General features: G+C 41.4%; 1 protein-coding gene across 1 annotated transcript; it reads right to left on the reverse strand.

Annotated features, from left to right (window-relative positions):
- Positions 1-10,339: 10,339 nt before the first annotated feature.
- On the reverse strand, positions 10,340-22,203 carry LOC117816805 (BTB/POZ domain-containing protein KCTD16-like). Its single transcript, XM_034689153.1, has 2 exons — positions 21,381-22,203; positions 10,340-11,553 (listed from the first exon to the last, which is right to left on the reverse strand). The coding sequence occupies exons 1-2, from the start codon at positions 22,201-22,203 to the stop codon at positions 11,102-11,104; spliced, it is 1,275 nt and encodes a 424-aa protein (XP_034545044.1). The 3' UTR covers positions 10,340-11,101.
- Positions 22,204-24,875: the final 2,672 nt, after the last annotated feature.

The raw sequence follows: 24,875 nt of genomic DNA on the forward strand, positions 1-24,875 counted from the left end.
CATGTTCTCAGATGACAGATGACAGCCTCGCACTAGCAGAGGAAGTGTATGTACTGCAGCTCCATGATGAGTTTCAAACTCTTGTTTTTCCCCCACCTTCTTTGCCCCAGCTCTCGCCTTCCTCGCTCCCTTTCCCTCCAGCCTGAGGTCAAATGGGCTTTGAGGTAAATATCATTTGTTTTGTGGCGTTTCTATGATGGCTGAATAATGGCTGGAAGTGCGTGGCTAAATGAGAGTCTGAGGCCGGGGATGGGAGTAATCTGGCCTTTCTTTCTGAGCAGTGACACAGGCCAATAGAGATTAATGGGAGTGCAGGGGTCTTAACACTTTCATTGCTACAGTAAGGACAGCATCTGCTCTGCTCTGTGCTGTTTAAACCTCTACATTTTTACATTGTTTTACCATACAAACATCAAAACTACACAAGCTAAAATCTCCAAAAGAGTACACATGGCACTGCAGCTAGGATTTAAAGAAAGAGTCCTCCTCACAATCTTGCCATCCCTCACCCCTCAAAATGTTATTTTTCTTCTCACATTGTATTTTTAGCCCTGTTGGCTGCCTTACTCTGGGGTTTGAAAGTTTGGAGGAAATTTCACACAAACTCTCATGGTCTCCAGAGCATAGATGCCTTTGACTGTGGAGATCTTTCTGTTCCTCAACCAGGAAGTCCACTTCGAACTTGTCTTGTGAAAAATTGGAAGAACTACCTAGTAAGTTTACAAAGTGTTCCCCTTTGTAAACTCAGTAGTGTAAACTGAGTTTACAAAGTTTTTAGACAGACAAATCTTCACTTCACTTCAATGTGTCCCAATGACTATGTAGCATATTCAAATTGATGACTCAGAGTGAAATGTCTTGAAAACAGTTAAATAAATGGCCTTGAAATATAAAGCTACTTTTCCTGTGTGTGTTTTTTTATTTATCTGATACTTTATTTTTCTCTAGCAATACCATTAGGACTGTAGGACATAATTTATAACTCTTATGGCTCGTTTTCACCAAGCGGTCTGGTATGGATCTGTACAGTTTGGTACGGGTCGGATCGGTAACGCCTGATCCTGTGTGCGCTCCCTACTTGGTGAACGGCGTGTAAGCCGGATGCCGATAGCCGCGTCAGCTACGTAATAGCGTGACGTCATGGCAGCACGACACAGTGTACCCCGCTAATAAATGCAATGAAGAAGAAAAACGCGAGGAAAGTCTGCACCTCCACGGTTGACCATGCTGTTTCCTGACGCCATTTTCCAAACAAAAAAAGTTATCTTCCCGAAGTAAACTGGAGATTTAAACATGGCGGGGTTATGTGTTGTTCTTTATTACTGCTGTTGCACGGGAAGTGATCATTCTTTCAACCAATCAACAGACTGCAGTGTTTCTAGCTCCACCTTCTGGGGTCGGATCGGTATGTATGGCACCCCAACAGAAGGGTACCAAAAAGTGGGACGGTACGGCTCGGTAATTTGGGGACCTGTCCCGGTTTTATTCAATGGAAACGCCACAAAATGCGTGGGTGGAAACGGGGCTTTAGATGACCAAATATTGAAAAAATATTATTCCCAGAAATGTCAAGGTTACTTGATGTGAACTGGCAAACCATGCTGATGTTTATCTATCAAAAGTTTCATACTAAACTACAACCATAAACATTGTTACAGCATACTTGCTAGCAATCAGAATGATATAGCTATCTAATTGTGTGCTTACTCGCATGCTAATGATAGCAATTAATTTAGCTACTTAGATTATCAGTAAAGTAACAGCCCTGTGTGTCATGGGGAGATGCATATGGACCTCAACCCCCATTCAGCTATTAATCACATAACGAAAATCTTGGACCCAGTGGTTGAGTCACGTAAGAGGCTACCAGAAACGTTACTAACAGTCCAAGTAACTTAGAATCTCACTCATCTTTCTAGGCGCCTCCTCGACAGATGTGTTAAAGTTTGTGCTTCTCTCCATCTTCTTCTTGATGGTTCTCTTACACATCAAACATGTTTCGCTGCCTTTGCTTGTATTTGCTATAAAAGCTTTGTTGGTAAAACACATGAATCATAACACCTCTTTAAGCACAAACACGAATGCAGGTGAACAAGTGATAACCCTTGCTCTAAACTGAATTAATCATATTCGCCTTATACAAAAAAATAACTTTTACAACACTGAACTTTAACACTTTGACTTTTACTTTAAACAATTAAACAGTCTTTATTAAGAAATCAGTCTGAGCCCAGTCATTTCACAGATATTGAAAATCAGGACCCAAGTAGGACTTGAGTCTGAGCCCTGCAGAATACAGCCCTAATATGTGGGTTAAGAAAACCACACAATGATGGATGGATGTAATGCATAGATAGCCTTGGTTCAGTCTATTGTAAAGTGATATTTGCTGTGGACTACTTCTCAACAAGAACTCTGAACAGAGTATCTCTCCAAACTTTTAGGAATAATATTGCGGTTGGGGAATATTGAATCCCTTTAGATATACTGAAATTCTTCTTCAAACTATTTTTCATGCTGTCAGGACTTATATTAAAACAATTGTCCATGTCTTTTTGTCTCCCCATTGGCTCTGTTTTCTTAAGCTTAAGTACTGTATCTTTATTTGACCGGTTTCATTTTGGTTATTGATCTGTTTAAACTGTCTCAGGAAGGCACATTGCTTTATTCCAAGTCAACGTAACAAACACTCGGATGTTTATGTGCTGAGTTTATCCCCAGAATTTCATATTTTCAGCCTTGATATGCTTTAAAGTAATCTGTACCGATATGTTTAGGGCACTGTTGATAATCACAGCAATGTTAGCAGGTCAGCTGATGTGGATGCAACATACCCACCATCTGGGTCCAACATTTAATCTCAGCAAGGATTAATCTGGGACTGCATGGGAAATATAAGGGGTTTCTTACATGCATAATTCACATGGATTTGTCAAAATACTCGATTGCTTTCTCTGAAAAATTTATCCTGCAGTTCTGCAACAGCAGACAACCGATGTAATTATTTCTCCAGAGGAAAGAATTCAGTTTAATGAGTGTAGCTGGGAAATAAATGTATTTGGCATTAATGCTCAGCTTTTGTATGATGCTGGACTCCTACTCTCTTTTAAACAATAGATCACCACTGAAAATAGATTGGACTACATTCAAAGAATTAAGACGGACAGGACGAGACAATATGCCTCACTGTGAGTTTGCCACATGATAGTCACCTCCCTGCAGTGATTCACTCCAACATGAAACTGATTTCAATTTACACAAACTTCAGCAGATTTATTTGACAAGTCCGACCCTCCAACCATGAGTTATGTTCTATCAGTGAGTTTTAAGCTTGCATCACACAAGACGTGTAAAAGATTTGTTTTCATTAAACCCCCTCTGTGCCTCAGAGTCAAATTGAACGCTCAAATTTAATACTGAGATTATTTCCTTATACAGCGAAAGCTCTGTAATGCATTCAGAGCAGGCTTTCTCCCAAGGCCCTTGTTAAAAGGCGTGGAAGAAATTAACAGTGAACAGTCTTTATCTTGCTTATATACTAAAAAGAGGCTACACATAAAGAAAAGTGCTCTGAAGCTATTTGAGGATGTTTTATAAAGCAACGACACCTTAAGGTATAGTTTCTGGGATGCTGTTCTAATTGCACAGCACTGGGAAAATGTTGGGAGGAATTGAGACAGTGTTCCCCTACTGATTATTTAATAGGCCGACACATTAGCTGAGTGCAGCACATTTTGACTGTACAAATCTGCTCTACAGAGGAGTAGAATCTTTGTCTCCTCCAGTATCATAACATTCAGACAAACTCTGTTATCAAATTAAAGTAAAAAAGCTCCTTACCCTAACTTCAGCATCATAACTGACTGGCTGTGAATAAGAAGGTGAGGAAGTTCTTTCTCCAATAACACCATAACTGTTTACCTGTCCTGCACTATTCATTGTCTGATATCACAAAATCAGTGATTATTTCCAGATTTATGATACAATGTCCTACATTATTTTATTCCCTGCAATATACTCTGTACTCTTACTTTGATTTATTACAGCCTCTGCCCTGCTGAGCGGCATGCACCACTTTTACACTGTGGTGTACCAGCGCTGTATCAGTGAGCCCTCTGAGGTGATTTATGAGCAATGGGATTTCCGGTCAGAACGGCTTAATTGAGCCTGTATATTCTCCAGAGCAGTCCTTGAGAAAAGGATAAGGTAATGAGGGGGAAAATGACAAGTGGAAGACACTTTGGCTGTAAATCAGAGTTGGAACGTTTAAAAAAAACACACACATTATGTACACCTGCACAAATGCTGCAGAGCGTCAAGTTCACTTCACTGACCTCATAACAAGGGAAGAGAGTTACTTCTTTACTGCATCCCCGTTTTCTACCTGTCTTCACCCACTGGTGCACTCTTTATCCCAAGGGGAGCCCAGGTGAGCACGCAGGTAGCTCACTGTCTCCTCTGCATGCTCAGGACTGCTGGATATTTTGCCCAATTAGGACTTTGCACCTGGATTCAGAACAGCGTTTTTGTGCAGGGGGGCAGCAGGCTGGATGGATCCCATAGGGGGTTGGAAAAAGATCCGAGAATGCAAGGAGCAGCACACACAATACAAATAGATAACAATGATGCAGCAGCAGTGTGTATAGAGGTGAAAGATTGTGTGTTCGATGTTGTGCCTCAGTGCTGGCGCCAGAACAGTGAGCTGAGTGCACAGATATGGCGCCACAGGAGAGAAAGTAGACTCAGTGTGGACTCGATTCCTGCTGAACTCAGCACTATTGACTGACACCTGTCATTACAGCTTGTGTGTGTTTGCATACGTGTGTGTGTGTGTGTGTGTGTGTGTGTGTGTGTGTGTGTGTGTGTGTGTGTGTGTGCCTTCAGTATGCCTACCTGAGTGTTTTGAATGAACTATCTGGCTACACAGTGCCTTATTTCATGAATGATTTCTTCATCATGTATCCATGAAGAAAAAATGACTCACAACCAAGGCCTGCAAGTTAACCAACCAAACTACTACAAATTTGGGGGTGAACCACACAGACTTACCAAACCTTGAGATTTCTGTCTCTGACATATTAGGCATCAAAGAAGAGAAAATAAGTTTTGTGTGTGGCACTCATTAAGTTTTAACACAATAATAATCCACAAATCTTGTTGTCAGGGGTGCTGTGTGGAAAGGAAAAGTTAGCACTACTCTAAAAGCACATTACTGACAGGGGCCCTAAAGATCATTAGTGGTAGTGAAGTGGTGGGACCTAATGTGATATTTTTCATGGAGCCCCAAATCCCTGGCGGCATCCATGCTTATGGCTTCCATTTCTGGCTCTTTTATTTTGTAAAGACACCCGTTCACTGCCATAGAGGGTTTACAGTTTGATCCCCAGCTCATTCTGCCCACATGTCAAAGCATCCTTGGGCAAAACTGAAGCCCAAATTGCTCCCTGTGGTATGGCCAGCAGCATATGAATGCATTTGAGTGGGATTAGTCAGCACTGATGGACTTTCAGTGTAGCAGCCTCTGCCATCAGTGTATGAATGGATGTGAATGTCCTAAAGTAGAAAAGTACCATGTAAGTACAGTCCATTTCACCTATGTCTGGTTGTCTGTTCTGTGTTTGGTCTTTGTGCTCCTTCCCTTATGTACCAGTCGGTTTCCTCGAGCTGTCTTAACCCTTACTTGGCTGGTTCCTCATGGCCTCCCATGTTCTCAACTTTAGCTGGATCTTGTTTTAATTTTTCCTTAGAATATCTATTTGCCTGGTTATTGAACAGTAAGCATAATTTTCTTTTTTGTCTTTATGTTGGGATGAACTCTTAAAGTCAACATCTTTTGATTGTGAGTAATCCAATAAACCTGAAGTGATTAGGACACTGGTTCTTGGAAGAGATGCTTCTGTTACCTTTTTTTTTAACAATATTCCAATGCTGTCATTACAAACAGAATGATGTACTTCATTGTACTGATCTGGTAGCAGAGATCTTAGCCACAGATTTAGCAACATGACAAATAAAAGTAGAACTCAGCATGATTTAGTAAGACGAGAGGTAAATTAAGTGGTTAAGGTGAATTGTGCCTTTAAATTTGTCTATTTTCTCACCTCCTGACGCCTAGAGAAGAGTGTGTTGATGGAGGCCAGTTTGCAAAGTCAAAGCTAAGTAAATGAAAAAAGAAGAAATCAAGTTAAAGCTAGGACCAAATGACAGCAGACAGAAACAGGTAGAAAGAGCACCAGAGACTTCATGGATGTGGAGATGTCCCCTGGAAATATCATCTGACACTCCACATAGAATGATTCTGACTGTGATTTTGTCACTTCCTCCCCTTGATTAATCTGCTCTCTGTTCTATGGGTATTTCCACATGTTGGTCTTGGCAGAATCAGGCCAGATAGAGACCTCAAATGTGCTCCTAGTCTGCAAATTGGCTCCTGTTCCTCTAACTAGGTCCCTGCAGGCCCCTCGTGAAAGAGCACGCAGTTTGTAGGTTTAATTTAACCATAGTTCAGATCACAACGTTGCTTCAAAGAGAAAAATCAACTCATATGTTTTTGGTTGAATAAATAAAAAATCATACTAATGGGAATATAAGCCCCAAAGCTATGAGGCTAGAATGAAACATGTTATCTCTATTTTTTTAGCAATCATTTATAAAAGTAACTTGGAGGCAATCCAATTTGAGCTATTGCAAAAAAAAAATTGTTAAGCTAAAAGCCTTTACACATGATCATTATCTGTCTACTTCAGTCCAGCCCTGGGATTACCTCTTTTCCCTCATGATGAAATACGCAAATATCAAAGATGGGAACCTCAGCAGACAGATCTTAAGTTTTGCTGTAAGTTAATCAGCCACTTTTCCATTCATTTCCCCTGTGTCTGTAAAACTCTGGGATGTCAGTCATCTAAAATTAGATGAGTGAGCAGAAAAATATGTTGGAGTTAGATATTTATGTAGACATGCTGCCGGCATAAACTTGTCTTCTAAGAAGAGAGAAAAAGAGTTTGGATCCTTTTCCAGAAGAGGGATTTCAACTGCATATTTTTGTAACATTTCTATTTAAGATGTCAGGTTTTGTAAAAATTACCCTGTTGTGATAACTTCAGACATCATCCTCAATAATAACACCAGTTATCACCTCAGATTTGTAACACACAGTGAATCACAATATTTTCTATATGAGTCTATACGAAAAATGAAATCCTGTTTGTTTGATTGAACATCCCGCCTCCATTATCCCACATGTTAATAACAGTCATTTCTCAACTCCTGATAGCTAATAAGCAGGGTAATTTTCCCACTCATGTTTTCAGGCTTTGCAGTTATTTTCTAATACAAGCATTGTAATTACATTGTCAGACCTGTCTCATGTTAAAGAGAGCTGTTGTGGGAAATGGAAGGCCTGCAGGCAACCCTGCCGGATAAGTGAGGGCGGTTAGTCGTGTCAGTGATGTTTTTTTTGATTGAAGATTTAATGTTTCTTTGCATCCTAGAGGAGGATGTTGGTTATCGACCGTCTGTAAAGACTGTAAGGCCGAGGCCAGGATCTGAGGATATTGATCCACGAAGGAAGCAGGGAAAACGTTCAGGTGGTGCGGTGGGATAGGCCAGCAAGGTCACCTGGGCCAGGCCAGGTCATTCAACGCTGTGACGCTGAGTACATTTGATATGCAAAAGCGGAGTCATTGATTTTTCATCAAGCTATTAGGATTCAGATTGTGTTAAATGTGAGGGGAAATGGAATCCAAAGCGGATCTGGTTTTCAAAGACGGGGAAAGGGGCATTGGATTTCAAACTGAGAGATGTCATGCTGTGTTCCTATTGAAAGGAGACTGAGGGGAAGAGATATGGTTCTGCTGAGCAGAGGAGACGAAGGCCGACCACTATATCCCTGACAAATTTATTATGTTGCAGTCCCCTTCCAGGTTTTTAACATTTTATTCTCTGCTGGGATATTAAAAAGCTAATGCCCTTTTTCTGAAAATCCATTGACATCCCTAACCACATCTCTTCTCAGCTAAATGGAAGTTAATAAAGACTTAAAAAAAATGTCTCACTGATTAATTTAACACTTTCCATTTTTAACATATGGTTAAAGGCTGAAGTCTTTAATGGATTAAACATTTCATTTTGTACTTATTCCTCCGCTGACAAAGATGGTATTGCTGAATTGATATATTTGTTATAGCATACTAAGATCTGATTGTTTTCATAGAATTTTAGCATATGGAGTATATAAGGTATACATCTCCTTCCTATCAAAGCTTGTTCCTTCTGAACTCATGTTAGAGGACACTCACTATCCCAAAGGGGAAGCAGTTCTTCATCTATCATCACTCGGGTTATTTTTTTGGGTTGCAGCAATGAGGTCCCCAAGCCTCGCTCCTTACAGATGCAATGTGGCGACACTGCAGAAATCTGTTCTCTTAAAATAGTGCTCTCTATTAATGGTACTTTTGGTACACAGCTCTGGTTCTCCTCACGTTTCTTGCCAGTCCTCTCAAGGGGATGAGGAACAAATTAAAATGGCCAACAAAGAGATCGGTTTCATTTGTTACATGACGCAGGTCTGAAAGGGTTGCTGGTTAGGGATGGTGGGTGGTTGTTAAATCTCAATCCATACTTTCGTGTGAAAATGCGAAATCCTCTTACCACTAATAAGAAACATTGAAAAATGATGTTGAACTTAATGAAAAATTCAGTTATATTTCAACCTGGATCTTGTTCTTATAGAGGCTACAAAATAGGTCATGATAACTGTGCTGTAAGTCACAATACTAACATATAATAGAATTCTGAGGTTCTCCAGTTACATGTAGACAATGGCCACGTACACTATCGGTCAAAAGTTTGGAAACACCTTCTCATTCAAGGGTTCGTATTTATCTTAATTATTTGAAACATTGTAGATTAATACCAAAGACACCAAAACTATGAAAAAACATATATGGAATTATTTAATTAACAAAAAAGTGTTAAACAAACCAGAATATGTTTTATATTTTAGATTCTGTAAAGTAGCCCCCTTTTTCCTTCAGGACTGCTTTGCACACTCTTGGTATTCTCTTAGTCTGCTTCATGAAGTGGTCTCCTGGAATGGTTTCTAATTAACATGAGCCTTGTCAAGAGTTCATTTGTAGAATGACTTGCCTTCTTAATGTGTTTGAGACCATCAGTTGTGTTGTTCAGAGCTAGGGTTAGTACACAATGGATAGTCCTATTTGACCACTGTTGTAATCCAGATTATGACAAAACCAGATTATTTCATAGTTTTGATGTCTTCAGTATTAAACTACAATGTTGAAAATAATTAACATAAATGAAACCCATTGAATGAGAAGGTGTGTCCAAACTTTTGACCGGTAGTGTAGATTTTGTGTAATAATAAATAGTACTGAACTATACAAGCGCATGTTTACCCTGTTACATTTTCATGTTGCCGTTCTTCATTTGCCTCTGTAATTTATCTCACCTCAGTCATTTAATTATCTGAGCATTCAATTAAGTATGACTGTCCTCACAACACCTCTTCATTTTTTCTCAAATTCCCTTTTATGCTTTGGAAACATTAAAAATATTTCTCCTTTATAGTGATGTCTCTGACACCTGTGCTGTTCCCGCTGTGTCCTGTCATTATGTTGTCTGTGAAAATGGTTTATGGCTAACAAAGCTAATGTCCTTAAGCATTTCTTCCATTTAAACAAGCATTTCAAATTACTTATGTGAAACTTTTGTTAATGTGAATACTTAAAGCATCTCACCTGCCCACAGTTTTGCTGTATGTACATAGTCATTTGAAGCCAGACCATTGATTTTATGAGCAACTGTTGTAAGCCGTTTTTATTAGCTTTAGCTAGCTAATTGAGCAAACATTATCTTTGTGAGTGGTTGTCTCCGGCTCTTACTTTTTATGTTTCCAGCTGACACCATCATTAATGTTACACTGCAAAATGAAATGATAAATGATAAAGAAAAGTATCTTTTGTGTTTGGTATAAAGTAGCTGGTTAGCTGGACATGCTAATATCTGTAGTAAATAACTGAGCAGATTAACATTTAATCTTATCCTCACTTCTTTGATCCTCTGCTTTTTTGGCTTTCAAAATGTTAAAACCTGAGAGAAAAACTCACCACCCTCCAAACTAGCTCTTTTTATAGGACTGTGCAAATCGCTTCAATGTGTGGAGAAATTTGAAGCTTCAAACGCCTCTCTGTTTTAGATATGGCTGCCATGCTATCAGGCAATCTTTTTTTAGGAGAGAGCTTTAGTGCACAGTCATAAAAAAGAAGTTAAAACATTAGATTTTTCGATCAATGGTTATAAGAACGTCCGCCGACATAAATACAATTCTAATCCATTTATTTGCTTTTTTGCACACTTACAATCGAGGATTAGTCTATTATCCATTGGCATTATATACTCTACCTACACAACATCATCTATCCAACACATATGGACAACATTGGACACATTTTTTTTACAATGGCAAACAGATCTAGGCAGTGCTTTCCTCATTGAATTAACGGTCACACCATTTTCATCCATCACACAGAATAGTGAATTGAAAGTTTGTTTGATATTGCATAATTATGCTAAAGGTGAAATGACATGCAGTGCCTTTACCAAAGCCTACTATTAGTTTATGTGTTATTAGTGGAGTAAAGTGATATTCAATCGCTAACTCACAGCACCATCTGGGTACATCCATGTTTAAAAAACAGCTATTGTGGGAAATAGCACAAACAGTAAGTGATAAGTTGATGAGTTGAAATGATGTTGCCCCTGAGGTTGCTTTGTTGCTTCAACTAGTGACATAATAGCCTTTAGTGCGACTGGCTCCCGGCTCTCTGAAGTGAGAACAGGGGTGTTGATGTAAGCCCCAACAGGAGTAACCTGATTTACACTTGTGCATATCACACACAACACTGTGCATACTTAACAAATCAAGGACTCACACTGCCTTGTACTTTGTGTGCTCAGCTACTCATGCTGGCGGGAAAGTGGACTTTTGTGTAATACAGTGTGTGTCTTAGAGGGTGCTGTCTATTGCCTTTTTAGTAAATACTGTTGTTGACATGATACTTCCATCTCTTCTTCTTTATTTTCAAACATGGTATTTTCTCAGGAGCTCTGATTGCCACATGTACTTCCTCTCCGGAAAGCGATCGGGAATCCTAATACGCCGGAAGTCCTGGATGCATTTCTCCATTTCCTGCTCCGGAGTCATCTTCTCCTTGTTTGCTTTCCTCTTTGCGGCCTCTCGTTCTCTGACCCCGAAGGTCCTCACCCGGAGCCCGTCGGTCTTGCGGCGCATTTCAGACTGCTGCATCATGTGACCTGGTCCTTTGGGCATGGGACGGTCAAGCGTCTGGATGTGGGACTGCCGACTCACCGGGCCGCAGATCACGGTCCCTTGGGGAGAGCTGGCCTCCGACTGGGTCTCGGAACAGGAAGTGGAGAGCTCGTTGAAGGAAGTGCCGCTCTCTCCCTCACGCTCACTTTTGTGGCTCTTGCAGCAGCAGTCACAGTGAGAGGACATCCACCTTGAGGGCCCTCCTGAAAACACACAGAAACACAAGCAGTGTTATTATAGTAAGTCCCTTCTTCATGCAGAAACGCACTGTAAACTAATGTCCTGGCTGTGTGTACAGAGATAGATTCAAGCTGTAATCAAAAGTAACAGTTGCACTGATCAAGCAAATGCTGACAAATGCCTACACAGCAGTTTCAATGTCATACCAATGCCTTTAAAGGAACATCCCATGAGTGTGTGAGGGCACTTGGGGGGTTACAGATTTCAGAACATGCAAGTTATTAGCTTTGACAATTGATTGCTGAGTCCCAAGAGCTGGGAGGACGTGCACATTGCTTCCTCTGATAAGAAGAACCCCAGAGCCCAGTGCTGCTCCCAGACCTTACCCGTTACCCAAGGCAGAGCTTGTCTGAGCGCCACAGCTTCCTATTAAAACTATTACCTGGGTGCCTGGTATTGAGTAAGTGGCGTATTATTTGTATGTTTTTTAGATCATTCAGTGAGGGCATGGTGCATTCTACCTTTAGGGAGTCGACAAGCTAGAAAAAGCAGGTAAAGTATAATTTGTCTCAGGTTGTAACAGAACTAGGTCAGTGAATAAATGAAGCTGCAGGTGTCCCGACCTCCTGTCAGATAGTTTGGATGGAAGCAAACCAGATAGTGGCCTAGTATCAGATCATTTTAGTTTCTTCCTTTTTCGTCCTGGATCTACTTTTTGTCAGGAGCAGGTCCAGAAGAGTGGCAAGGGGTTGCATGGGCCTACCTTAAAATATAATTGACCACCAAAGATGTCACTTTTAAATGTTCTGTGATTGGCTATTTGCCTTCTCAGAGGTGGGACCTGGGATAAAATCAGCTAATTGAGCTGAGTTGCATCCAGCTGCTGGTACCTTCATTTGTATTATATGTAGCATTTTTTTTTGTTGATATATTTACTTATAAAAACAATCCTTTTAAAAATCTAAAAATTGCATTAGACAGGTGCAAAGGAGAGGAATTAGTCCATCAAAGAATTGGAATCAATTCCTGCAGGCTATCTGTTAAGAAGCATTGGAAATGTTGCACCAAAACATCATCTATAACAGTCTTTTTGACAGTGAGACAGTTTTCTCATTTTTTTATTTTTATTTTTCATTTACAGGTACATTGCATGTTAATTGACATTTCTGTAAATTTGCCAGAGTTAGCCGGTAGGCTAGTTTGCATCTGGAGTCCCTGACCAGATGTTAAAATAGTCTCCCTAAATAGAACAAAGGACTTTGCCTTGAATTTCTTGAGTACATTAAATTGTGACTTTGAACAAACATCTTCTTTTTAAGTCCTCAAGAAATGGTTGAGTAAATGCTATTCATTCAAGTGTGAGTATGCATACTTCATCCCACCCCTGCATGAGTCAATGCCGGAGTTTGGCCACCCTAGTCAAAAAAGTCTGGACAGGCCCCTGCGTCTTGTACCATCACAAATTCTCCTACCCTGCTAATTATTAACCAGAAATGCTGCTCTGCACAATGGCTCAAGAAGTGTCCAAGTGAAGTAATTAACAGTGTAGCTGTATTTCATGAAAATGTCCCCTGAACTCTGCTGTTGTTTAGAAGTAATAAGAGGTAGAAATGGACTGAAAACTGCTGTGCTTGCTGTAATATTAGCAACAGTGTATGAGAAACAAACTAATGTATACTGACTTTAAAAAGCTCTTAATGGCTTTTTCCAATGTGATGATACAGACTCAACAGCAATGATATCTCAGAGGGAGCAATAATTTGTCCATTACCTCCTTCCAGTGCATGCACCAATTTATAGCGAGCAGAGTTCAAGGGGGATTTTAACCTCTCTGCACATGCTGTAATAATGACCTTATCTCTGGTGCGATGATTGCATTGAGCAGATAGTGAGAGAGTCACTAACAGCTTTTTAATGGCTAATCCATGAGTAAAGAGGCCAATCAGCGCACCAATTTCCCCCCGCAGAAAATGAATCTAGCTGAATCCGGCAGACAGGCCACACCAGGCAAATGGATGCGGGCGCTTTAGCGAGGAGGATGAAGAGGAGGGAGGCTGAGCATTGTTTCTAAATGGATGGATGCTGTCGTCCAGAGGGGCAACTCGTTTAGGAAACTAGCCAACACCCAATAATAGCATCATAAAATTTTCAAACCATGCAGGGGAATGAATTGTATTAAAGCCACTGACAGGCTGAGAAGCACCTGGCCTTGCAGACTGTTTTATACAATGATTTGTCTCAATTGTGTGTATAGCTTAGCATATAATGCAAAAACAAATCTGTTCATATAGGAACATTAATACAAGCTCTGTGTCATGCATTCAGATGTCACAGTTTAGAGCCCCGACTGGACATTACAAAGAGCCATATCTGGAAATACAGTCTTTTTGAGTACATTTAAACAAGTAGGTGTATATTATACTCTTTGGTATCTTTTCAGGGAAGCCATTGATTGTAACGAGTTTTTCTCAGATGCACACAGCCTGTCTAGAGATCATGTTCCAACCACATTAAAAGACTGGTCCTCAGAGCAGACTTGGGCTGTGCACTTCTCATAAATAACATAGAGAGAGGGAGTGGAGTTCTGCTCGGAGTGATGCAGGCGTGTCACTCAGGGTATCCTCAAACTCCTCTCCGGCTCTAATGAAAGCAGGGATGTTCGTCCTCGTGCCTGAGAGAGATCAGAGCTGCATGAAAATCAAACTGTCTGGATATTATGTTAAAACGACACATTTTTACGCATTAAAAGGTTTTAAATGGCAGCAAAGTAGGACATGACGGGTCTGAAGGCAGAGGGCTCTGACAAGCTCAAATTCAAATGTCATTGGGTTCCTTGCCAGACAGTGTGTGTGTTTTTTTCATCCGTGCCTTTAGACTGACTCATCAAGGGTGTCTGATGATTATTTCTTTAATGGCATAGCAGCTCCATGCCTCAGTCATTTTATCTGTCAGACACTTTCATACCCTGAAAGTCAAGAGGCAGGAAAATAAATAAATAAAGATGAACAAGAAAGACTTATCACTCAGCAACTCTGCGTTGTTATTGCACATAACCAGAAGGCCATAACGCAATTTATTTCAGATTTATACTCCAGTGACCCCAAGCTGTCTGCTCTTCAAATTTGAATCTCTGCAGTGATGTGAACTGTGCCCTCAATCTAAATAAATGAAAGCAAGTTTTGAACACAGAGACATTTACATCCAGGCTATCAGAATAAATAAAAAAAGGCCACTTAACTTTTTCAATTTCCGAAGTAAACATTCTTTCCCCAAACACAAGAAAATCCTGCAAGGCTGCGTGCTGTGAATCATCCTCAAATGCTTCAGTTGATGCTTGATTCCAGCACAATTATATTCTCTGGCCACGATTTTGGTCGGGATACAAAATAAATAGAACAAATGAGTTTCAGTCCTGATTAGCTTGATGAGAAAAACTATGTGTTGTCTGGGTAATATTATCTGACAGGCTGAATATGCATATTCATACAGCTAGCCAAGGAGTTAAGCTCATATGAGAGGAGAAACGCTCTGATCTTTGACACACTCTTAGCTCCCATATCCAGTTACGCAAATAATTTTCCTACTCAGCCACAGCCTGAGGAAGAGTGTAGTTTACATGCTTGTTAGCTCACAATTCAGGCCAGCGTGTCCTTGCAGCAGAAAAAAGGCTTGTCTTGCAAATGCAGTGACCGTCCTCACAGGGAGAGGGAAATCCATTCTACTTTTTCATCTAAAGTATCGCTTCAGCAGTTTGTGTCCAGGCTCATATGGCTCCAGCTAACCTTTTGCTGCATATAGTGATGTTTTTTATATCTGCATACAATTGAATGTGTCATTATTAATGATATGAACCCAGCTGAAACACCCTTGATCAGCAGCAGGAACAGTCAGGGAGACCAAAGGAGTCCTGACAAGCTTTACATTAAAGGACACACTTTACTTTTATAAAGACCTGATACAGCCTGAGTCCACATTATCCGAGGACAGTGACAGCTTCACTGGCTGATCGGTGATGACAAGCTGGTGCTGCGTCCACCCCGAGTGAGAGGGTGTCGGCCTGCTGAGTGTCTCGCTGGCAGGGGGAGATGAACAAGCAAAGCAGACAGATTGAGATGTCTATATCAGCCCATCTCTGTAGACCTCCCCGCCCCAACCCTGAGACACACCTCCCCTCCCTTTCCACCCCTGCACTACACAAGCACTGATGAAGCAAAGGCAGAGGCAGAAGGGAAGAGAGAGAAGCTGTCCTGAACCTTCACCGTGCTCCTGTCATCACCTAAATGATGCCTCAAGAGGCTGCAGGAAACACGAGGGGCTTTTCTGCTCCCTCGTCCTGTCAAGGAGGTGATTTTCAGGAAGTGACATCTGAAGAAAGTGCGTGTCACACTGAGACCAAGCGTTGGATTCTCTCTTAACTTCTTCGTCACGCAAACTTTACTCAGAACTTCTACCACATATGTACAGAAGACCTTGTAGAAATCTACTTTCTTTTAAAGAAGCAGTCTTTCCCCCTCTGAGAAGGCCATGCAAAAACTAGCTTCCTGCATACCAACACTTGGGATCCCCATCTTCAGGAAACTCAGCTCTTCCCACAAAGTGAGTTCAAACCATCCAAGTATCCATTAAATGTCTCTGGAGGGATCATTAAGGTGTAAGATGTCAGACAGTTAAAGTCTCACACAGCAGAGCTCAGAAATAAGAGAACAAGGGGCGATAAAGGAAGACATTTTATCATAATGTCTGAAAATTTTCCACAAGAATAAAAAACAAAACACACCATGTATTTCTGAGTAATCTATCAAAGTCTATTTACGTCCTGTATTTGTTAAAATTGCATTATCGTTCACCCTGGGTAATGAAGTTATCAGCATGGACTTTGAAGAAAACTCTCCTTGGTGGTGCTTTCAAGGGTACGCCAAACACCTGTGATTTGTTAGTCAGCAGTCATACATTGTGGTGTTAAAAAAAACAACAACCCAGAAGACAATCACTGAGCAGGAACAGAGAGTGTGTGAGGGTTCGTGTAAATCAGCCTATTTCATGCATGAAAACATTATTATTTAGCACCCTGGGTCCCAATTTGGGAATTTCCTCCATCCTACCATCCATGTTGCCAGGCAACAAAACAACTTGACAGAAACAAACAGAAATATTGCAACACTTTTCCTTCTTTGTGCATGTTTCATGGCTCTGCAAGGGAAATTTCAATACATTCAAAGCTGCATAACCATCATTGAAACTGATTTTTAGGATTCACAAAACAAGCATTACTTGAAGAACTTGCAGACCAATCATTTAAATACATGATGTGTTAAAGAATGTTGATTTCAAAAGATGCATTTTCTTTTGCAGCTGCTGCTTTTCAATAAACTCAGTCTTGCTCCCAAGGTGAGCCAGATTGTCTGCTCGTGCTGATGTAGTGCACACACTTGTGCTTTGCTCTTGACCATCCTTCTGCCCCAGTGCTCTTAAGATGAGTCGTTCATGGGAGTAACATCCATCTCTTCCAGACATTGCATATCAATCCAGACTCTGACCAGCCTCACTCAGACCTCGGGAATGACCCAATCTCTGCCTCTACTACACCCTGGCAATTGATTACCCCCCCCCCCCCCCCATGTCTCTCCCTTGTGGCAATTGTTCGGGAGCCATTATGGCCACACATCATCTTATTCAGGGCTCAAATGAAGAGAGCACAGTAATATTAACAGAGCACACCTGGCAGGAATAATCATTCTCCATCTCTGCTGTGCATGTCTGCCCTTTTTGACAAGGCCTCTGCACAGCTCTTTCAGATGGAAAAAGATGAAACTGTCTCTGATGTTACCGCTCCTTCTGTTCACTGATGATTGTTCCACCACTGATGTGGAGGCTGTAATGTCAAAGAAGGTTAGGGTGTTTTTCGTCCACAATGACGGCTGAGTTTCATTCATGGTTTGACATAACCTTTTCCTATTTTACAACATGAATTGTGTTTTCATTTGCCTTTCAAATTGGAAAGCGTTCATCTCTCTATATTGCATCTCCACCCTGGATGACTGGATAATAGGAAATATTTTGGGAGCACAGATTGCTTTTTAATTAGCCCACAGTTTCCCCTTTCTCTCTCTCTCTCTCTCCCATGAGATAACGAGCAGTGAGGAGAGCGGTCCCAAACGCCAACTGGGAGGTGAGAGTTGTTAATCAGTACAGTAAAGCTGTTGTCACGAACAATCCAACAAACTGAATGTCCTTCTCATGTTTTATGACCTATATTTCTGTAAGACACATTACCTGACAGGATCACCCCACTGTGGAGGCCCACTTGTGCCAGAGAGAGAGAGACACTTAAGCAGGAGAAATGAAAGATAAATGCAACTAAGAAGGTTGAAAACCTCAGAATATAGACAGTTTAATTCAGTTTTTCAAATTTGATAAGTTTCACTTTTTCTAGTGATTTCGACTTACCTCAAAATGTTGAATAACATATATTGTTCTTTTCTTTGGATTGTGACTTTTAGTGATTGTTCCATGTTTTAGTTGTTTTTCATATTTTGGTGTCAGAATAGGACTTTTCCTCATGGTTTTGTCATATCATATAATTTGACCTCCCTTTCCTTTAATTTTTTTAATCAGATGCTTTGTTATGTGATTTTGACTTTATCTCATTGGTTTTTTTTTTACTTTTCATCTCTCAATTTTCCAGTTTTTCCAATTGTTACACAATTTTTCCAAGTGAAATATTTGCTGCTCTTGTCCCTGCTCAGTGAGAGCTGGGATTGTCTCCTGCCCCCTGTGACCTTGAATGGGATACTCAGTTTACTGTAGATAATGGATGGATATATAGATGGATGATCTTGTCCTGCCCATGTGTAAGCAGTGTTTTCTGATTAAAATCTCATCCTGCTGTCTTTTCACAATCAAATGAATCACTCACTTTCAATCACAGTCAACTAATGCTTTTTCAGAGGAGTGACACTGACCTAGCGGAAGCGTTTACAGATGTTAAAAACTATTTTACAGAAACAATAAACCATGTTGCTGATACTGGCCTTTTGACACATATAAACCTCATGGGTGAGCTGAATGTGTGGGAGCAGACGATTTCTTCTGCAAGAAGTCGGGGTGAACTGTTGTAAGAACAGCAGCAGGAAATTTTGATGACATTTTTTTATGAGTGATGACGGTTAAATCCTGAGACCCCTGCACTGCACACTCTATGCACATATATATGCATTTCCACTCTTCTGTTTGTAATGTCAATGTGTCTTATGACATTTAGTGTTGATACAAAGGCAAAAGCTGTCATTAAAATTCTGTTTCTTCGCCAGCTATCTTGGATATGTGGTAAACATTACACTGTAAGTGACATCTTGAGACCCAGTACAAGAGGGAAAATCTCTGGTTGTGAGGGACGTGGCTGAAATATTCCTCAATGCATGAGTGAGAATGGCTTCAGTTTGCTTCTGTAGGTAATATAGGTATCAATATTCATATCAGCTTGTTTTGTGAACAGCTAAAAAATCCTCTCAGGGTCTTTAACTTTATATTTTGATTTTCAGCTTTTCTCATTATTTTGATTTGGTAACTCAAATCTTCGAATGTGAGCATTTTTTCCAGCTTTTTGACCCAACAGGCTTCTGTTCTCAGTGACAATTCCTCTAAAGTGTGCTTGTTATAAGTTTACATAGGTTTCTCTCTGGCTCAGTTGCTTGTTTAAAAGTCACCCTGTCAGATGCAACCTCTTCATCATGGCTATTGGGTGCAGAAAGTCCTTTTTATGATGTATGTTCAGACTGTGCCGCCTCCTGGAGAGTGTCCTTTCTTCAATGAATCGTTAGTTTCAGGAACAGACAGCATGTATCCTACTGAACAGGTGTGGGTGACAATATTTGAGAGTGGTGTGTCTTTACTCTGTAAAGTAAAGAGTTGTTTGACTGTTTATTCAGATGATGCAAGGCGGTAAAGTGATGGGTAAATACTGTTGCCATTTTTGAAATGGAGTCAACTCTAATACAGAGAGTCAGTGGAGCTTGTAGAAAACAAGAGACGCATTTAACAAGAAGAGCAACAATGGATGAGCCTAAGGAACTGACAGGCCGGAAGAAAAATCTCTCAATTTGTTTGCTGCTCTGAATTACTTATTTTACACGAAGAACAAAAACAGCCTCTCTGTTTCTCTCCACATGAGCCTGTGAGCGGAGGGGAGGGAGGTGAGGAGGTAAAAAGAGAGCAGAGAAATGTTTCGCCGAAAACAACAAACAACAATAAAGCACATCTGTTTTGTGCTCTCCCCAAAGGTGCACTTGTCTACATGCATTCTTAGCTTAGGACAAGCTGCCCTGGGCCTGCCGGTGTCCCACATTCTGAATCAGGTTACAGTATTAGTTGGAAAGTGGATGCTGTTCTGTGAAGCTAGGGCTCTCATGCCTGTCTGTCACTGATGTATCTATCCATCATCCTGACTGGGCCTCTCTCTCCTAACACTGTTTGTAACTGTGTTACCTTCAACCTTACCCATAACTTCTCTCTTCTTCTTCAACTTTGCCTCACATACCCCCCAAAACATGTTTCCCCGCTCCTCTCTCTCGGACCCAATGAACTTTTCTGTCTGATACTTACTTTAATCTATTTTTTGCTCCTCGCTCCCCCCGTCTTCTTTCTGCCTCACTTCTTTCTCCCCATGGCCAGGTCTCATGCAACTTTTACTCCCTCGTCCCTCCTGCTCTGCCGCTCTCTCCTCCATCTGCTCGCCTCTTTCTTCTTCTTCAGCTTGTTTCCTTAAATCCCCTCTTGTTCTGTTCATCCTCTCTCTGTGCTTTTCTTTCTCTGCATCTTTGAATGCTTTACTTAATGCAGAAACTCTGCTGCCTTTTCCTTCCTTCTCCAACTGTCCCTAGTCCTTGTCCTGGGGCGGTGTCTCTTAATGGGGAAGGGGGTAACACCTCCACCATATGCTGTTCTGTATGACTCAGGAACCTGGATGAGTGTGCGTGCAGGTCGAGGTAGACCCCTCTGTTATAATTAGCCTGAATTAACAACAATATTGGTTATCATTAGCGAACCATATGTCATGTATTCTTTCTGCACCCCCAACCTTGACCCTCCAACTAGGTTTTCTCCTTCTCCTCCAAAGGGAGCCATTCACAATAATGAACAAAGTGCTTTTTAATAGGCCATATGGTCCAACTCCTCCCTCAGCAAAGAGTGGAGTGAACCATATTTGCAGCTAATTAAGACATTTGCTGATGAACAAACTTTGTCTTAAACGTTAAGAATGAAAAAAAAAACGATGCTAAAAGCATGCAGAAGCATTCATGGGATTTTTTTCTACCCACTGGTGCTATATTATTCATAAACCATCAGATTCTGAGCAGTAGCCCGAGCCTCCACGTGACGCATGTGTACTTGAAGTGTAACAGCATTGTGACTCAACCCGCCTGAGGCCCGTGGGCAAGTTTGCCTCTTATCTCGGATTCAGAACAGGAGTTTAACGTCAGCTACTGCAAGGGCTGCAGAGATTCAAGTAACCCGACCGTGCCTCCTGGTGGTGCGAGCCAAAACACATCACTTCCTGCCGAATGCCTCTGTCTCTAAACCATTAGAGCCAATTAAAGGGGTTCTCTTTTGGAAAACAATGGGGATACACTTTATAACAACATTTTTCCAGAAAAATAATTCAATGGGCATCATGCAATAGCAAACTAATATGCATATAGCCAGGGGTTGGTTGTATTCGGGATAGAAAAGCACTTTCCTTTTATTGACTTTACATTAACTTGACTGTCGTTTGCATTCTACTATTTTCTGCATGTCTAAGCTACATGTTTCCCTTAAAATATCTCAAAGTGCAAAAGAAATCTCCACTCACGGTAGAAGATGTACTGTGCGTAATTGGACCAGACTTTGTCATCCGCGTAATGACCGATGGAGGACGCAGTCAGGGACGAGTTGCAGGCCACAATGTGAAAGCCGCTTTCTGACAGCATGTCAAAAGCCCTCTCCAGGTGTCTGAACTTGAGGAAAAACCTGCAGGTGTAACGATCTGGCGGTCTGTCCAGGTCCCTGTTCTCATGCAGGGCGTCTCCAAACACCTCTTTGGCCAAGCCGATCCTGCTGCTGATGAAGATCCTCGGTAACTTTTTGGTCTTGGTATCAATTTGACTTTCCCTGCCTCCCCCGGCGCAAACGCCTTTGAAAGCGACCGTGATGTAGCCGTACCTCCTATCCAGGGAATAAGGGGGGTAAAACCTCTGGTCACTTCCCTGCGACACATCGTCGTAATCACTGTAGTATATGTCGTCTGAGAGTAGTTTTGACTCCTCGGACGACAAAAGTTTCACCAAATCAGGCAGCTGGAAGTATTCCGCTTCTCGTTTCAATCTTCCCCTCTCGGGGAAGTGGTCAGGGAGGACAACTTGCTTGTCTCTAAGGTAATCCAATACATACCGGAACAGAAAACCGTCCCTGTCAATGAAATAACGTCCTCTAAGGTCCCGGGATAAGTCATTTGAAGACCCTTTCTTGTTCGAGAATAGCTTCCCAAGTAAGGAATTTGGAAAGCTTGTCAAAGTGCCAACACGAGTGTAGTACACTTGTCCACCCACGTTTAGTTCAACTACATCCGATGGAGGATTTTGCACCAAGCCTTGTTCTTTTGCAGGTTGCGTTTTGCAGTTTTCACTCAGTGCCATTTTCCCACCAAAATCGTGCACTAAAATCTGAATCTCGTCTTGAAGCGCAAACGTCCCAGAAGTTCAGGGTGTGGGGTGTAGCTGCATGGCGTTGATGCCCTCAAACCCGAAGCAAAGTCCTGTTTCAAGCTGCAGTCCTCGCATCCAAAGTCCCATGACAAGTATCCCAATATGTGACTACAATAGAGCCTTTAACCCCATGCGTAAAGGTGCCTGCCCACGGTGCATCCCATATGAACGAAATCGATTACCATAACCAAAGAGCGCATCGTGTTACACACATCAACTGCGAGGGGTCATTAGTGTGACTTCAGAGAAATATAATCCGCTATTCACACTGAGATTTCCCATCAAAAAAGTAAATTAAATTTCTTTCTAGCGCAAGTTTAGTTCCAAGTCCAATCACCTCAGCACAAGAAGAACTGAAAAACTGCGCGTGCATCCCCTTATTTTGCTACTGATCGTCCCTCGTGACAACTGGGATGCTGAAACATGCTCCGAGGTTGCTCTCAGAGAGGAGGATGGACGCGGGATTCCGGCGCGCACCCATCTCTCCAAACTGCTGAGTGCGGAAGCGTTTGGTCTGGCAGAAGCTTAAAGATAATGTTGCTCCAGGCAGTGCAAGAGAGAGAGAGAGAGAGAGAGAGAGAGAGAGAGAGAGAGAGAGAGAGAGAGAGAGAGAGAGAGAGGTCCCAAGAAGTAGTGTCTTACATCATCTTAAAGGAAAATGACATTTGCAGACGATCAACACGCCGCGGACTGATGTGGCCGCATCTGTGCAGTTTTTCATGAATTTCTGATTTCGCCACGGGCGCTGTGCAGCTGGCGGAGAGGATTCAGCTTTTCAACATCCAGCGTTGCGGTTTTTAATCCCTTCTTCTGAGTCTTCACAGAGGCTTTCACATTTACATTTAACGCTTTTAGCTGACGCGCTTATCCCGATAGACGGGTGAGGGGTTAGGTCCCATGCAGTGACTTGCTCAGAGAGTCATCGGCGGTGACAGCTCCCCGTCAACAGTGCTGGTGATCCACTGAAAACAACTAGCCTTTTTGACTCAATTACTGCCCAGATGCAAATAATGGTATCAACACCGAATTAATTTGACTAATATCAAAATGACAATTGCACTGATGCATCCATTTAAAGAAGCTTTCACTTCTTTCAGCCTGAACACTGAGTCTGAATATGAAAAATGATCTCTTCCTCATCGATTTGAACAGTGGAGTCTTGATTCAGCACCACGGACAGAGCTCAGTCTCAGCTGCCTGATGTCCCTCCTTTACTTGTAGATAAACGAATAAAATATACTTTTATGAAAAAATATACTTTATGAAAAAGTAATATTGATTTATGTCTCTAATTTTTATTTACATGTAAATGCATTATGAATATGAGGTTCATTTTGGTATCAGATCCCACATAAAAAAAATATTTTCCTTTCAGGTTATTCGCTCTTTTGGTGAAGAGGGTAAAACAAAATCTCCAGATTCATTACTGAGTCATTTCATTCTGGATTAAAGCAGCGGGGGACAGAGGTTTGAGACTTGTATATTATTGCTCAGGGCCTGCTCGGCGAATTTGTCATAGAGGCATCAGTGTACTCCACGGAGGAGCCAAAAACTGGAGGGTGGAAAATCCAGTTTGGATGTGAGATGTAAGGCAGAGTTTTAGGCTCAACAATGCATGGCATCATCTGTAAATGCAGATGTATATAGGTCACAAGCTTGTGATGTGTGTAGAGTTTGTATCAAGGGAACTTGACCTGATAACAGGCATTCGAAGGTGCATGATCATCTGATTCAGGGAGAGCGTATGAACCTGTTTGTTATATGAAGTGTCAGGTCCCTTATCTCTGCTGCCCACATCACACAGAGCCCGCGCAGCACCGACACTAATCTGGGTTTCAGACTGTTTTGTATCTGCTGTTTGCTTTTCAGCTTTGTTTTCTGTGTTGTTTTGAAACCCTGCTGTACAAAAATCAGAGGCTTTTATTGCTGCGGTGCAGAGAGAAGGCGTTGATGATGGGAGAGCACCCTTGACTCGTGGTTTTGAGGAGGCAGCGGTCACGCTTTTACCCTGTTAATTCAGAGTATATTGTGTTGAAGAGGGGTTGCTAAGCAGCCACGGGGGACTGAGTGGGATTCAAACAGTGGGGATTTATAACTACACTGAGCATCCCACTGATCTCTTTTCTGTCATGCTGCTTAAATTATATGTAATATTGTACTGTTTTGAGGATTGTGTGTGACCTTTATATCTAAGCACATCATTGTTGATATGAAAAACAAATAGTGACTATCTAGAGTATCTCATTTGCTTGATGTGTTTCCTAGATTTCACGTGTGTCCCTGGTGTTGGATTTGTAAAACAGTAAGACTTGTAGTTCGTTCACAAACCTTGATCTGAGATAACTCTCCCCTGCAGTAAACGCTGCTTCTTATTCATCTCACTCATCATCCCATTAGAGCAAATTTCCCTGCCTCCTGTCTTCGCTTTATTTCCTGTTCATGTGCTGCTCCCAGTTTAGATTCTATCTTTCAGAAAGGGGTTGAATTTCATGCAACTTCAGCATGAATAATGTAAAACAATATGGTCCCAACTGAAGTAAGAAAATCTAAATTTACTCTGACGTTAAATTGACAATGTCATTTTTTTGCCTGGTCTTATGTTA

The sequence above is a fragment of the Notolabrus celidotus genome, chromosome 8, assembly GCF_009762535.1.
Source record: "Notolabrus celidotus isolate fNotCel1 chromosome 8, fNotCel1.pri, whole genome shotgun sequence".
Taxonomy (NCBI): Eukaryota; Metazoa; Chordata; class Actinopteri; order Labriformes; family Labridae; genus Notolabrus; species Notolabrus celidotus.

Excerpts from the sequence above, each read along its gene's own strand:
- LOC117816805 (XM_034689153.1), bottom strand. The coding sequence starts at position 22,203 with ATGGCACTGAGTGAAAACTGCAAAACGCAACCTGCAAAAGAACAAGGC. Across the intron at positions 11,554-21,380 it reads CGCACAGTACATCTTCTACC|GAGGGCCCTCAAGGTGGATG; the intron begins GTGAGTGGAGAT and ends GTGTGTTTTCAG.